General features: G+C 34.1%; 1 protein-coding gene across 1 annotated transcript in view; it reads left to right on the top strand.

Annotated features, from left to right (window-relative positions):
* The window catches only part of PTPRO (protein tyrosine phosphatase receptor type O), a 235,431-nt gene that overhangs the window by 119,073 nt on the left and 99,987 nt on the right, over positions 1–16,371 (top strand). Inside the window, exons 5-9 of the mRNA XM_074194368.1 lie at positions 313–756; positions 7,009–7,170; positions 10,370–10,569; positions 14,002–14,122; positions 14,459–14,652. Of these exons, the coding sequence (XP_074050469.1) occupies positions 313–756; positions 7,009–7,170; positions 10,370–10,569; positions 14,002–14,122; positions 14,459–14,652 (1,121 nt within the window). The remainder of the gene's footprint in view (positions 1–312; positions 757–7,008; positions 7,171–10,369; positions 10,570–14,001; positions 14,123–14,458; positions 14,653–16,371) is intronic.

The following is a 16,371-nucleotide window of genomic DNA, read 5'->3' as shown; positions in this document are numbered from 1 at the left end:
ATTCTTTTAATGTCCTTTTTAGCACTACTTTGCTAAGAGAAAAATCAAATTAACACTTGAAGAAAAATATTATCACAAAATAATGTCTTTGAAAAGGAACAAGTATGATGATATGTTAATAGATTACAGTTATTGTGATTTTCAGGATCTTTGAAAAACATTAGAGTTCAAATATGCTCAAATGCAACTGGATTTTACAATAGATCTGCCAATGTTTCTCATAAATTCTTCACATTTAATTCATTAATTGATTGGATTTTTATTGAAATAAGATATATAAAATATACTTAAATGCAATTTCTCTCTTTTTAGCTCCTTTCCCACCTCAAAACATCTCTGTTCGAATTATAAACCTGAACAAGAATAGTTGGGAAGAAGAGAGTGGAAGTTTTCCAGAGGAATCATTCCTGAGACCACCAGATGTCACTGAAAAAGAAAAACTACTTCATTTTACAGATGATCCTCCTGAAATTTCCTCAGCCAATACTTCTTCTGGGTGGCCAGATTTTAACAGTAGCGATGAGGAAACAACACTCCAGCCATATTGGTGGAATAGTGAAACTGTAACTCCAGAAAGTGAAGATGAATTTGTCAGTGTTCTTCCCAGGGAAGATAAAAATAATAATACTGCTAGTCCAAATGAGAAATCAACATCAGCACCATTATCTTATTTTCCTGTGCAAATGATATTGAACTGGTTGCCTCCAAAGCCACCCACTGCCTTTGATGGGTTTCATATTCGCATAGAGAGAGAAGGTAAAGTAGTAATTCTTGTCATTATTCATGATATTTCAGAAGGAAACAAGTTGGGGGAGGGAAAATTAAGTTCAGGAATTCACTGGAGATGAGAAGGAACATAGACTAAGAAGAAATATTATAAAGGTTTGGACTACTCCACTCCAGTCCTACTCTAACTCCTCATTGGAGCATGGTGGTAACTAAGGAATTTAAAAGACTTTGGCAACAGAATGCTATTTTATGGTCTTACCAACCTGAAATACATATATATATATATATATATATATATATATTATATATATATGTATGTATATATATATGTATGTATGTGTATATATATACGTATATATGTATGTGTGTATATATATATATATATATATATATATATATATATATATATAATATGGTCTTGGTGATACAGAAGCAAGATAATAACATACATATATTTTAGTACAGACAGCCTATGCTTTCATTGATATGAGGAATTTTCCAATGAGGAAACTTCCCCCACTCCACCCCACCCCTGACACAGATCAGCAAGCCTTCACTGGGTTAAATAAGATTAAATGACTTGCCCAGAATTGCACAAACTCATTACCTGTTAGTGGTAGAATTTGAACCCAGTTGTCTCAATTTGTAGGCCAGCTCTCTATATGCTATTTGCCTAATAATAATGATAACAATCACAGCAGCTGCAGCAGCAACAACAACGATGATGATGATGATAAAGCAATTTTACCTGTTATTTAAAGTCAGTTATGCAACCTAGGTTTCTCACTCCAAGTCAAATGTTGTTTCCACTGGATCATGCTGGCATAATTCCTGGAAATTGCACATATGCTTCACTTCTCAACAATTTTACCCCATCAGGCAATTGAAAAAGATCTGGAATTAAAGATCTGACCTTTATAATTTAGAGAAATGGGCAGAAGAGCCTTGACAAAAGATCTATTTTCTTGCACCCAGCTTTAAGGTTGTTATTCTGTTCTTTCTCAACTCATGTTCCCTTTGCAAGATGGCTAGTTTTGTGATAATTATCAGTTATGTGCCATTTCTACAGAATATGCAGCTCCTTACTCTTTTCTTTCTGAAGTATATTACCCTCCTTGCCACCCATCATTGGCACTTTTCCACAGAGCAGCTGTGAAGTAAAGTAGGAAAGACACAGCAGATGGTACTTTCACTGCAGCTACTAAAATTCTGTCTTGTGTCCATTTACCCAGCATCTGGTACCTAGTTTTTCCATTTTAGCACACTTATTTATTATAGCAATGCTGTTACATTTGACTAATTTAAGTAATGAGTAACATACATTTTTTAACATTTTCCTGACTGATACTACCATTTGTTCTTAGAAGTCTTCTTGGAATTGTTACTATACATATCTATTTGTAATATGTAGAGACTGAATGTCACTTCTGGCATTCATGTCCTTAGACTTAGAGCAGGTCCTTAAGAATTAGTTATATATCCAAGGAACAATAAAGAAGTGTCACTGAATCATAGAAGATTTGACATTTTTTGTTTAATAAAAGACTAAGCAATTGGCCTTTTTTAATAAAGAAAAAAATATGGATTTGCTTGTTTCAGATAATCAACAGTACCCAAACATTATGTAATGTGTGTGTATATAAACATATTGCTCTATAAATATAGAGATAATTGATCACATGTGACACAGGAGAGATATGTGATCTGGTATTTGGCTGATCCCTCTACAAGAAAGAAATCAATTTCTGCTTTATGAGGAGTGGGAGGAGACTCATGGTTGGGTTTTTGTTCCTTCTTTCACCTATCTCCAAAAGCAATAATGGGTTTGAATTATATTCATCAACTCCACTAGAAATATTGGTAGTCAAGTTCCTATGATAAACATCACTTTCCCCATCCACTCAAGACTTAGCTTACCTCAAATCTCAAACACTAATTACAAGAAGGATACCACAAATACCTAATATACATCTTTATCAAAGTAAACAGTAAAGAGAAATTGAGGAAGTTTTCTATAAATTAGAATAGAACAAGAATGAAACACAAGAATGAAAGAACTTTTCAGCTGAGTGAGATAAGGTCCCAAATCAAATTCATTCAAGAGAAGTTTGTTCTTAGGTATTCTCTAGGATTGGAAACACTGAAAAATCAAGGGGCATATTGGGGGGGGCAGGACAATTCTCCACATACATGAAACCCAAGGCCTCACTATCAAAAGTTTGTCTCTTGTGACCAGAGTCCTCCAACCATCTAATAAAATCCCTTCTGCACTTAGACAGGTACTTGGTATTGTGGTTTAACATTCTCTCAGTCCTTAAGGAGTTAAATCTCCTTTTTGTCTACACAGCCTGTTGCTTCACAGGATTGTACCTCAAGAAAATGACCCAACACTTATGGGCAGACGTGTTGCATTCACATGAGACTAGCAAAAAAAATGTTGTCTCTTCTTTTTCTATTATTGCATACATTTGACTGAAAATAGGTTTTTTGGAACTGAGAAATGTCTCTTCTTACCTGTCTCTTGATTACTCAATTACTTTAACTTATTGTGTTAGTGAAGTCATTTAGTTTCTCAGTGCTTCAAACAATTCCCAAGATTTGTAAATTGTAGATCATATACTGACCTATATTGGTAGTTGGAACTTCCTCTCAATTCCCTATATCAATGAAATGATAGAGTCAGGCCAAAAACAACAACAGAAAATTATATCATTTTTAAGGCAAAATATAGACTCTGTGAGAGTCTCTCATAGAAAGTAGGCAACTTGGTATAATGGAATCTATAATAACTTGGAATCAGAAGACTGGAGCTTAATGTGACTATGGAGAAGTCTATTAATTTTCTGAGCCTCAATTACCTCTTCTGTAAAATGAGAATGTTAGCATCTATCTTATAGTCTTTTGAAAAAAATGTTTTACAGCATTTTATAAATGGTCATTATTATTATGAACCTGGCATTCAAAGTTCTCTTTGAAATACTCGACCTACTTTTTCAGCCTATTATTCACTTACACATAAGATCCAGTCCAGTCGAATTATTCAACTTTGCATTTTTTCCCTGATTCCCCCTTTCCTGTACTCATTTCATCCAACTATTTCTGTTTAATTCCAACTCATCCTTTGAAGACTTCAAATGGAAGGAAGAAAAATATCCCTTTACTAAGCACCTACTATACACCCTTGAAGGAGATGCTATTATTACTATCATTTTATAGTTAAAGAAACTGAGGCAGCTATCAGATTAAGTGATTTACCTAGCGTTACACAAGTTTTAAGTATGTGAGGATGGATTTGAACTCAGCTCTTCATGATTCTAGGCCCTGTACTCTATCCACTTTATCATTTAGTTGCTTCAGAAGACTATTCAAGAATTGTCTTCTGATTTGGAAATTCTAGTGACCTTCTTATGCTGTACTTGTACATTTTTTCCTGCTGCTGCAGTAGGATATATATATATATATATATATATATATATATATATATATATATACACGTATATATACACATATATATATATATATATCTCCTATGCCAAAGATTACTGTGTGACCCTAGACAAGTCACCTAACCCTGTTTGCCTTTACATCTGTAAAATGAAATGAGAAGGAAATGGTAAATACTCCAGGAATTTTGCCAAGAAAACCTCAAATCGGGTCATGACTGAACATTAATAGCACATGTCTTATCAACCTTTTGTATTCCCACAGAGTTATTTTTATGGGAGATACTCAGTAAAAAAAATATATAAACTTTATTGCACAAAATTCAATGACTGCATTGGTTACTTTGAGACTCTTTTGGAGGGAGCTCCTTTTGAATTCTTGGTTGTGCTCTTCTTAGGAAAGATTGCTTGGCAACTGAATTCCAGAGAAAATAAAGTTTTATTATACATATTCAATAGATATTAGATATTTTGGATAGTTAAACTTCTTAATTTAAATTTTACTGCCTCTGTAATGTTATATGATGCCCATACTCCCATTTTTACTGTTTTTCTTTTGTTCCTGACAAGTGCTCTTAAGAGTTTTTCATTCAGTTGCATTATTCATGTATGATTTTCTTGGCAAAGATTCTGGAATGGTTTGTCATTTCCTTCTTCAGTTCATTTTACAGATGAGGAAACTGAGGCAAGCTTCCAGGTCACATAGCTAAGAAGTTTCTGAGGTCAAATTTGAACCCAGAATGATGAGTCTTCCTGACTCTAGGCACAGCACTCTATGCATAATAGCACCAACTCGCTAGATGTCCACTTCCTGGAGCCAATCTTTGTCTTTAACTCCTGAATATTCTACTCATTATGAATTTTAAACCATTGCTCCCTAAATTCATGGTACAGTGGAAAAAACATTATGTTAAGTTGGAGGATGTGAATTTGAATCTTGATTCTGACATTTACTATTAGTGTGATTTTACCAGGTCTCTCTTGACTTCATAAATTGAAGAACTTGTATGACGTGATCCCTCCAAGATCTGAGTCTATGATTCCATGAACAAGCATCACCACCTTTGAGACAGAGTTGGAAGAATGAGGTTGCAGTGGATAAGTGCCTAGCCTAAAAACATGAAGAACTGAGTTCAAATATGACCTGAGATATTTACAAACTTTGTGATTCTGGGCAAGTCACTTAATCTTTGTCTACCTCAGTTTCCTCATTTGCAAAATGAGGATGATGATAATAATCCCACCTAGCTCACAAGAGCTGTTGTGAGGATCAAATGAGATAACTGTAAAGTGCTTAGCACAGTGCCTAATATAGAGTAAATGTTATATAAATGTTTATTATTATTAATTATATTTATTATAATGGAAGAAGCATGGAATTTGGTAGTAGAACATGATTTTGAATCTGTTATTCACTACTTCTTAACTTATGAGCTTGAACTAACTTATTTGAGCATCAGTTTCTTCATCTGTGGAATGAGGAAAATATTACCTGCACCCCTACCTTATAAGATTGGTTTAAACAATAGACAATGAATTTGAATGTGATTGGTATCAGTAAAATTCTATACAAACTGGTTATTACCAGTTTCATTTTTAGAATTACAAGAACAGAGATTCACACCTAAATGAAAACATATTGCCAGTTATCACTGATGCAAGATTTCCTCTCATGTCCCTTCTGTTTTTTCTGCTATGGGCTAAATTTGACTGAAAATGGGATCTTTGTAAAAAGCTCAGAATTTTCTTTTTTGATGCCTATTCCCTTGAAGACTCAATCATCCTTTTATCCTACTGCTGTGTGGCTTATTTTGAAGGCTAGTTGTGACATGAACTTCAGATCATGACTTCAAATGAGAAAGTAAGCAGCTGGAGATGAACTTTGATGTAAAGGAGACTCAGCATTACTGCAGATATTCTTGTCACAAATGACAGAAAATATTTTATTTCTAATTGGATATGTTTAAGGAAATTCTTGGAGATGTCCTAGGATATTTTATGAATTTTATAGAAGCAACAAAATCTTCTGTTGTGGTCAATTTTCATTTGTTACTCATTGGTGATTATTTGGATGACTTTCTTTGAAATTCACCTTCTTCCATTTGTAACGAATTTTGCCATAAAGACAAAAGGAATACATACAATCTCAGTTTCTAGGTTCACAAGCTCAAACGTTGCTCATTATTTGTCTAAGGGTGTTGTAAATGAAATTTCAATCCAATGCTTCATTATTCCTTCATTTCAGACTATGCTTAGGATTAAGTTAACAAGTATTTATTAACCATCTTCTATTTACCACGAACTGTGTTAAATTCTGCAAATGCAAAGACAAAAATAATTGTCTTTTCAATGAATTTACAGTTTAATGGGGAAAACAACATGAAAAAGAACTAAATACTAGCAAGATAAATATGGGGTGTGGCATTAAAGATGGAAGTCACTAGCCTGAATGAGATGGAAAGTTTTTGCAAGGAATTGTAGGAGACCTGTGTCACTGAATCATATAGTATGTGAAGGGGAGAAAAGTATAATATTGGAAAGATAGGAAGGAACCTGGCTGTGAATGTCTTTAAAAACCATGTTGAGGATTTCAATTTGTCTTAGAAGGAATAGGGAGTCCTAGAGTTTTCTAAATAAGGGGAAGGGACCATGGTCAGACTTGTGCTTTAAGAAGATCAATTTGGTGGCTAAGCAGCATGTGGATATAGTTAATATTTTGACTAGATAAACTTAAACAACCCAACATTTTCCACATTCTCTGATACTTATCTGTCCAGTTAGCTTGTCCTTATTTAATTTGGATTCAATAAAACTGTATTTTTTTTTGATGATTTAGAAAACTCTACTGAATTTTTGACAGTGGATGAGGAAGCACATGAATTTGTCACTGAACTGAACGAACCTGGGAAATATAAATTATCTGTAACAACTTTTAGTTCTTCTGGAATTTGTGAAACACGGGGAAGTCAATCAGCCAAATCAATTAGTTTTTATATCAGTAAGTACCAAAGAAAGATAATGATAATGATGCAAGTGAAAAGATTGATAATGTTTCAGATTATTTATTGAGTTTAGGAAACCCTGTAAAGTCTACAAGGTCAAGAGATGCTGGATCCCATCAATTGCTTAGCAGGTAAGAACATATCTGGTAGAGGCAGCTGGGTGACAGAGTGAATATGGCACTGACATTAGGATCAGGAAAAATTGAGTTAAAATCCTGCCTCAAGCAATTACTAACTGGCACAGGGCAAATCTCTATAAACCTTCATTTCTTCATCCATAAAATGAAAATAATAATAGCACCTAAATCATGAGATTGTGGGGAAGGGGAAAGGAGGAAAGAAGGATAAGCCCTTTTATGCCACCAACTAAAGGCTAAGCATTGTGCTAAGTAGGTTTTACAAATATGATCTCATCTGTTCCTCCCCACAACATTTTGGGGTAGGTGCTGTTAGTATCTCCAAATTACCGTTGAAGAAACTGAGGTTAAGTGTGTTGCCCAGGATCACATAGCTTGTATTTGTCCAAAGACTGAATTTGAATTTCCTGTGCCAGGTCCTGGCTTTACCTACTGCATACCTAGCTGCTTATAGTAAGGGTCAATTGAGATAGCATATATAGAGTGCTTTTCAAACTTTAAAGCACTATATACATGCTAGCAATTATTATTGAGAGCAACTTGGTTCAGTCGATAGAAAGTTGTCCTCAGAGCAAGAATGATCTAGATTCAATTCATTCAATTCAATTCAATTCATTCAATTCAATTCATCTAGATTCATATAGTGACTGTGACTCTGAGTAAGTTAATTAACTTTTCAATGCTCTAGATTATAGGTGTCAAATGCTGGGCCTCTTCTTTCTCAAGCACATCTAGAACCAAATTAAAATAATTAGGAAATATTTAATAAAATAAATAAAATTGTAATAAAATATAGAATTTAAAACTATGTCAATATGCATTATGCGGGGATCTTTATTATCAGCTTCCCTCCCCCATTCTTTCTATTTGAGTTTGATGCTACTATGCTTAACAACTATAATTTGCTGACCTTCATTGGTAGAGAGAATATTCTTATCTGGGAGTTTCCTGAACCCTTGAAATCACAGGTCCAGTCTCCATCCCTATCATCTCATTTGCTAAACTGATTCTCTATTATGGATTCCCTTGAATTTATGCAAAACTATTATAATAGCAACCATCCTTTATCAAGTGCTTATTTTCTTTATGATACTGATAAGAACTGGAAATACAAACAAAAATCTCTGCTTTAAAAGAATTTTCCTTCTAATGAAGGAAACAGCATTCAATATAACTACAGAGTAATTGGAAGATTCCTTTAAACAGAATTTACAATGAATTTCTGATGTTAAGAGAAAAGACGGAGGTCTAAATCAAAAATGTTCATCCACTCAGTTATCAGCCTGAGGAAGGCTTATTTTCCAAAGGAGGTTGAAAGAAAATAAAATAATCCCTCTAGATTTGCCATAAAACATTGTTTTAAAAAATAATATTTAGCAAAGCCTCCCATATTTGTAGACTTCTTAGAAGTTTTAGGTTGTTTACTCTGCCTGTTAAGAAAGTAACTTATGGAGTTTTGAACTATATAAAGAAAGTAAAAGGAGATGGAGAGAGCAATTCAATCACTTTCTAAAGATGTACATATAGCTCAAATAAGTACTGAAATAAGTCTGTAGATCTTTTTTTTTTATTTTGTCAAAACAACAACAAAATAAATTAGAGACCTAAGTCCTCCAAATCTTCATTGTCAAACTTAACAAAATTGCTTTTTTGTTTATATGTAATTAAATAAAATTTTCTCCAAATTTTTTTGAGATTTATATGTTTAAGTGAAGGCCTTTAGAATGGTTTGCATCCCTTTCCAAGCACAGTAATATTATCCCCTTGGAGCTGAGGACTGCGGTATGCCTAGTCACTCAGCTCAAGTGGTATCTCCTCCTTTGCTCTTTGACTTTTTCAGTAAAATTAATATTCCACTTCTCTAACTTCTTATTACCCTTTGCATCCTGCAGCATAAGTGTTTCACTTACATTTTTCTCTATTTTATGTATCTAAATGTTGGCTCCTCAGTCAAATTATGAATCCATCAAAGGCAAGAGCCATATATCATTACTTTTTTTTATCTTTCCCACATAATAATACAGAGTCATTACCTGGTAGATGCCTAGGGATTGTAAAAAACAAACAAAAGGCACAGTTCTATTTTATTCAAGAATGTCTCAAAACATGTTTAATCCAAAGGAATGATGCTTGGCATAATCTCAAACTCTGGGACCAATTAAACCAGCAATCTGGGGCCAATTAAATCAGCAATCATTTATTAAATGTTACACTGTGCTAAGTATTGGGATATAAATAAATTTAAAATAAAAAGCAGAACTAAGCTCTCAAGGAGCTCACAGTCCAATAGTAGAGACAACAAGCAAACTCCGATGCACAAACAAGGGATGTACAAGGTAAACTGGAGAAAATCTTAAAGGAAATGAACTAAGAATTAGGAAAAGCAAAGGCTTCTTGCTGAGCAGAGGTTGAGACTTAACCTGAGTCTTGAAGGCAATCAGGGAGCCTGAAGGCAAACATGAAGAAAGAGTTTGAATCAGTGGGAAATTCCATTTCTTTTCAAATGACCACATGCCATTCAGACAGCCCCTACTGTGGATGCTGTTGCCCCTGTAAAATCTACTGTTTTGGTTCCTTCAAATCCAATAGATTCACAATTTAACTTATTTATACCCAAATTCCTAACTGCTTTCATTCTACTGACATAGAAGTTAATTGGAATACATCTCAAATTAATCAGATTTCCATCTGCAAGAGACCCCAGAGAGCAAAGGTGCTCTAAGCACAGATGAAATGACTTGCAAGCTCTCAAGTTAAGAGATAAATTAATATAGAGGCAAATCATCATTATCTTTTTAGATGGGAATTTGCAGGAAAGTTGAAGGACCCTATAACAATGGAAATGAAGCTCACATTTTCCATTGAGGAAAAAAATCCCTTAAGGGAGAGTGTTGGAGGAATATGGAGAATGTCAGTCCAAAGGACTCTCTCCATCTAGTTCCTTTCATCTCTCTGAAAATAACAAGATAGGAAAAAAGCAACAGTCCACTAATATGCTTTCATCTCTCCCGATATGAACTGCTCAAGCATGCTCCCTACTCCCATTTGAATATTGCAGGTCCTATGGGAGAATGGATTGAAGAATTAACAGAGAAGCCTCAGCATGTCCGTGTGAATGTTTTAAGCTCAACCACTGCCTTAATGTCCTGGACATCTTCTCAAGAAAGTGACAGCAATAACACAATTGTGTCTGTTGTGTCTCTAACCTGCCAGAAACAAAAGGAAAGTCAAAGACTTGAAAAACATTATTGTACTCAGGTAAAAAAAAATAAAAATCCTAATATGCAAAAACCACCTCATTGTAACTGCAGGAGGCAAGGACTGAAACAAGTTTCAAAACCTAAGGTGATAAATATGATTTGAGTAGTGTTGTTAGGAACCAGAAGAAGATTCTAGAAATAGTTTTGACTGGCACTATTGAGGTTTTTAATTTTTGTTTAGATGTTTAATAATTATTATTTCCACTGAAAGACTTATTTTTAATGTCAATTCTATTCAATTCAAGGGCTGTTCTTATTAAGAGTGCTCTGTGAAAGGTAGTGGGGGCTAGATGCAGGGGAATGCAAGGACAAATATAATAGAGAATCTGCCATCCAGTGTTAGACTTGGGAGTCTGGAAGACCTGAGTTCAAAGCTTGCCTAAGACACTTAAAACCCTGTTTGCCTCATTTCCTCATTTGTAAAATGAGTTAGAGAAGGAAATGGCAAATTCCTCCAGTTATCTCTTCCAAGAAAATCCCCAAAGTGGTCAAGAAGTATAGGATAAAACTGAAAACAACTGAACAACAAGAGCATCACAAGATGAATACATTAGAGAATTACAAAACAGAGTAAGACCTTAGGGGAAAGAAAAGACAGTTGTAGAGTATAGTGGGAACAAGAAAAGTTTATTACAGTGTTCTGGAGCAAAGCTTTTCAGAATAAAGAATAAAGTCAGAGCACAAATGAATTAATCAATTGATGGAACAAGTTTTTTTTTCTATTTTTTCCACTGAATCAAAACCATTCATGTTAGAGAGAAGAAACTAAAACTCAGATAAAGACCTAATAATGAGCAAGATTCAACTAATTTACTTTTTTTTTTTTTTGGTTTGATGAAGGCTTCCCAAAGAACAAGAATCAGACCGATATTTACAGCCATGGAGGTCCTCAACTCCTCATTCTCACTCCCCTTGCATTTCTAACAATAGCAACATAGCTCTAGATCTGGAAGGGATATCAGAGGGCATCCAAGTCCAAATGCTTCCTTTTACAAATGAGGAAATTGAAGTTCAAGAATACTAAATGATTTATCCTAGGTCACGCAGATAGTCCTCAACAGAGCTGTAATTTGAACCCAAGACCCCTGATGCCAGTTCTAGTGTTATTTCCACAGTACCACATTAATTGGTAACTCTTATAGCTTCTATCTCTACCACATTTATCCCTTATTTTCAATTAACATGGCCCACTGCTGTAGACTTTCATTCCTGCTGTGAACAACTATAAATGCTTCCTAATAGATATATGTACCTCAAATCTCTTCCCTCCCTAATCCATTTTGCACATTGCTGCTGAGTGCCCTGTAGAGAACTATTCACGTTTCCAGCTTTATACATTATTCCCTTTTCTACACTCTATGATCCAACCCTCCTGATCTACTGTATATTATTGACATGTAATAATCAATCTCCCATTTCTATTTCTAGGCATCAATTCTCCTTCATATCTGAAATATACATTCATCTCTGCCTCTTGGAATCCCTAGTTTCCTTCAAAGTCCAGTTCAATTACATCCTTTTACTTCAGGTCTTTCAGGATCCCCGTACCTACTAGTACTAGTTTATTTTTTTTATCCTTCAATATTTATCTCTCCTGATAAAACATTAACCTCTTGAGAGTTGAGATCATTTCATTTTCATTTTGCATTCCTATCACCTAATACATTACCAATCACGTATTAGGTATCTAATAAATGATTGCTGGTTTCTTAATAGTATGCACTGAAAGAAGCATGTAGGAACTTGGGAATCCCTGAAAAAGGTCACACCAAAGCAGATGGAAAGGATATGTTTTTTGACCAGTCACTTCTATCACATATGAGGTCTGACTCATTGAATCAAATGATAGACTCTCCAGGCAAAACACATTAGTCTTTAGAGTTAGATGGAAGGAAATATGTGATCACATTACCAGCATTAGAGTGGGTAGGAATTTAGGAGAGGAAAAGAAAGGACAATTCAAGTATATGCAATGTAACAAAGTCATGAAGGAGGAAAAAGCAATGGGATATGTCCTCAAAGTAGTGAGTAGTAGTTGGGTAGGAAGGTTTTGAATGTGAGAAAATTAAATTTGAATTTTATTTGAAAGGAAATAGAGAGCCACTGAAGACTTTTGAGTAGAGTTGTAATACAATCAAATCTATGCATGGAATGATTATTTGGTCTCTGTATTATTCTGTATGAAGAACAGATTGGAAAGGGAAGAGAATGGAAACAGGAAGACATGATGGGAAATTATTACAGTTATCAATTTATTGATATAATTGGTGATAAAGCTTATATAATACTTCAAATTATCAAGTATTAAATATTAATTTATATGATATATTTCCTGTCAATAAAATGTAAATTCCTTGAAGCAGACACCATTTTTCTTTAACCTAATTCCTTGTATACAGCAAGTAGTTAATAAATACTTATTGGATTGATTGAATTGACTTGCATTGGTAGTGCTAATAGGATTAGAGAGAACAGGATAGCTGTGATAATTGTTGTATGAGGTAGATGAGAATTGAGGATAAGAAAGAGTCACAAATAATCAATCCTCACTACAAGTAGTTTATTCTTCTAAAATAGCTCTTAGAATTTTTAATTTCAAACCATTTATTTATTTTATTTATGTTTACTTTTTAAATTCATTTATATTTTATATTTTGTTTTGGCTTATACTTTATTAATATATTGATTTTTATTATCATTTTAAAATTTCTTTTTGAAAGAACATCAAAGATAAGAGCTATGAAAGATGATCTTCTGAAGATATTGATTTTTTTGAAGAGGCATTATGTTATTTTGAAAAGTTGACTAGATTAGTAGTTAGGGGGTTTATGTTCTAGATTCAGACAGATTAATATGAGATTTATATTCTAGATTCAGACAGATAATTAACTATGTGACTTTTGCCACATTATTTTACCCAAATGGATTTTGTCCTGTGGATTTCTGTTTTCTCATCTACAAAATGTCTAGGTTGGACTAAACTCTGAGATTTCTCAGAGGGTTTTTTTTTAATTTTATGCCTCTAAAGGAAGAATAGCTGTAGTAATCCAAACATTGATCTTTAGGCTCCCATAGTGATCTCTTTATGACACTTCAGTTAAGGCATTGGATTATCCTTGTAGTCTTAACAGCTTTGGTTATTGTTAAAATTGATGTGTCTCTAGCACACTTAGCTACAGTTGACATTGAAAGTTTTAATAGCAACATGTGTTTATATATTGTCACATAATTTAAATACTGTGACTTTCTTGCTGCTTAATCTTGTAGAATATAAGTCATTTTGTTTCTGAAAACTCAGCTACAGGGCACTGAATTCTATAAGTATCAGTAATTTGTTATATAGACTTTATACACAATGTTGTTATATAGACTTTATACACAATGTTGTATTTCATATATTGTATGCCTTTAAAATTCTTCCCTTCTTTAGGTTAACTCAAGCAAAAGCATCATTGAAAATCTAGTTCCTGGTGCCCAGTACCAGGTTGTAATTTACCTAAGAAAAGGACCTTTGATTGGACCACCTTCAGATCCTGTTACATTTTCCATTGGTAATGTTCATAGCACACCTTTAAAATTACCACTGATTTTTCTTGGTTAGAGCAAGATTCCAGTTGGAAGGTCTCTGATTTGAACCAATATACCATTGTCATAGAAGAGGCATTGAAGATTTCATTGAAGTTTGTCTATACATAGATTACCTAATTCTCATTAATTATTAAGCTCAATTATGATTGTAAGGAAACAAAGAAGTTAAAATATATACTTTTGTTTTTTAAAAATATCAGTTATCAAGAAGATAGGATTTTGAAGTAAAATTCAGAGGATATTAATATACCTGGGCTTTTGTCTTCTTCTTCTTCTCTCTCCCTCTCTTTGACTCTTAGTTCCCACTGGAATCAAGGATTTAATGCTCTATCCTTTGGGTCCGACTGCTGTTGTTCTGAGCTGGACCAGGCCTTACTTAGGGGCATTCAGGAAGTATGTGGTAGAAATGTTCTATTTCAATCCTGCAACAATGATATCAGAGTGGACAACCTACTATGAAATAGCTGCAACTGTCTCCTTAACTGCATCTGTGGTAATAGCCCCTTTATAAACTATCACGCTATCTCACATTTTGATTCATTTATTTATTCAATCATCTGACAAACATTTAGGGTACACTTTCCCTGCAATATACTCTGCTTGTATGTACATGAATATGTATGTGTATGTACATAAATATATGCAAATAAAGCTTTTAATTGGCACAGTGAATAAAGTTTTGGACTTAAAGTCACGAAAATCTGAGTTCAAATCTAGCCTCGGATACCCATTAGTTGTGTGACCTTGGGCAAGTCACTTAACACTCTACCTGCCTTACTTAAGTCATGAGTAAAATGGGGATAAAAAAAACACCTACCTACTTTGTCATGAGAATAAAATGTGATAATATTATAAAGTGCTTTGCACATCTTAGAGCATTATATAAATAAATTCAAGTTATCTTATGTGTATGAGGTATATGTATGTGTAGATTTATATGTACACATGCTCATATATATACACATGTTCATATACATGGGTCTCTTCTATACAGTCAGTGTGCTCTTTAAAAATCTCTAAATCAAATTTTAAGCTCACTTTGTCACTCCATTTTTTATTAATCAAAGTTCTTTTTTGTGATGCTAACAAGACCCCAAATACCTTAAACAAACATTTTCACATATTGAGTTGTTTAAAGTGAGGTAAAACTATAGTGCTTATTATTCTCTTTGGGAGGAAGACATAAGAGATTTATCAGAGCCATTCAGGTAATAGTTGACATTCTTTCACTGGTGTCTCCTAGAATTGGACTCTAAAAAGGAAAATTCTCAAGACACCAGTTCTAGAATTGCATACCATTGTCATTTCTTCCCTGATATTAGAAAAGGCTAAAAAAATCAGGTTGCCCTTCAAGCTATTAGCAAAATGTATGATTGCAGGATGTTTATGCTTTTCTTCTGGGTTTCTGATCTCAGTTCAGCAATGTAACTGGGACATTGTCCAGATGGTCTAAATGTCTGACATCTAAACATAACCTAGTTAACATAGTGTTTCCACTTTGTGGACAAAATAGTAATAACATTTGACTTGAAAATTGTCAGAAAGCAATTAAAGGACTGGAGTGGAAAGTGCTTTGCAAATATTCAATGAGTATATCGTGTGAATTGTTACCACTATTGACATACAACCAATTCTTGTGCTACTAACTTTTTCACAAACATATCAGTTTCCCTTGGGAAAGGTTCTATAGAAATCACTGGTCTTAGAAAGACTAAGGCAGGGAAGGTGATATAAAATACCCAAATACCCACCTTGGAATATTTCCACTGCTAAATGCAGACTACATAAATCCGTCTCTGCTGCTCATCCTGGGATGAAGATGGCCTTGGGATGCCAAAGACTATGTCAGTGATGTCTAAATTCTGGAAAATCCTACTGAATGATGTTTACTCTCCAGGGACTAGCCTAGCTATGGAATGCACCTATGGAAAGGTTCATTCACAGTAGATGGGCCAACCATAGATCAATAACTCCTTTGGTCATGGTGATATATTTAAAGCAGATTAGTATAGATTCAACAAAGAAACTCAGGACCTCCACAGGAAGCAGCTAAATGAATGGGGTGTTGCACTCAGAGTCAAAAAGACCTGAATTCAAGTCCAGCCTCAGACACATACTAGTTATGTGACCCAAAGCAAGCCACTGTTTGTCTCAGTTCCTTCATCTATAAAATGAGCTGGAGAGGAAAATGGGAAACCATTCCAGCTTCAAA

Source organism: Macrotis lagotis, chromosome 7, assembly GCF_037893015.1.
Source record: "Macrotis lagotis isolate mMagLag1 chromosome 7, bilby.v1.9.chrom.fasta, whole genome shotgun sequence".
Lineage (NCBI taxonomy): Eukaryota > Metazoa > Chordata > Mammalia > Peramelemorphia > Peramelidae > Macrotis > Macrotis lagotis.
The sequence above is the reverse complement of the archived record's forward strand: the minus strand, read 5'-3'. Positions and strand labels throughout refer to the sequence as shown.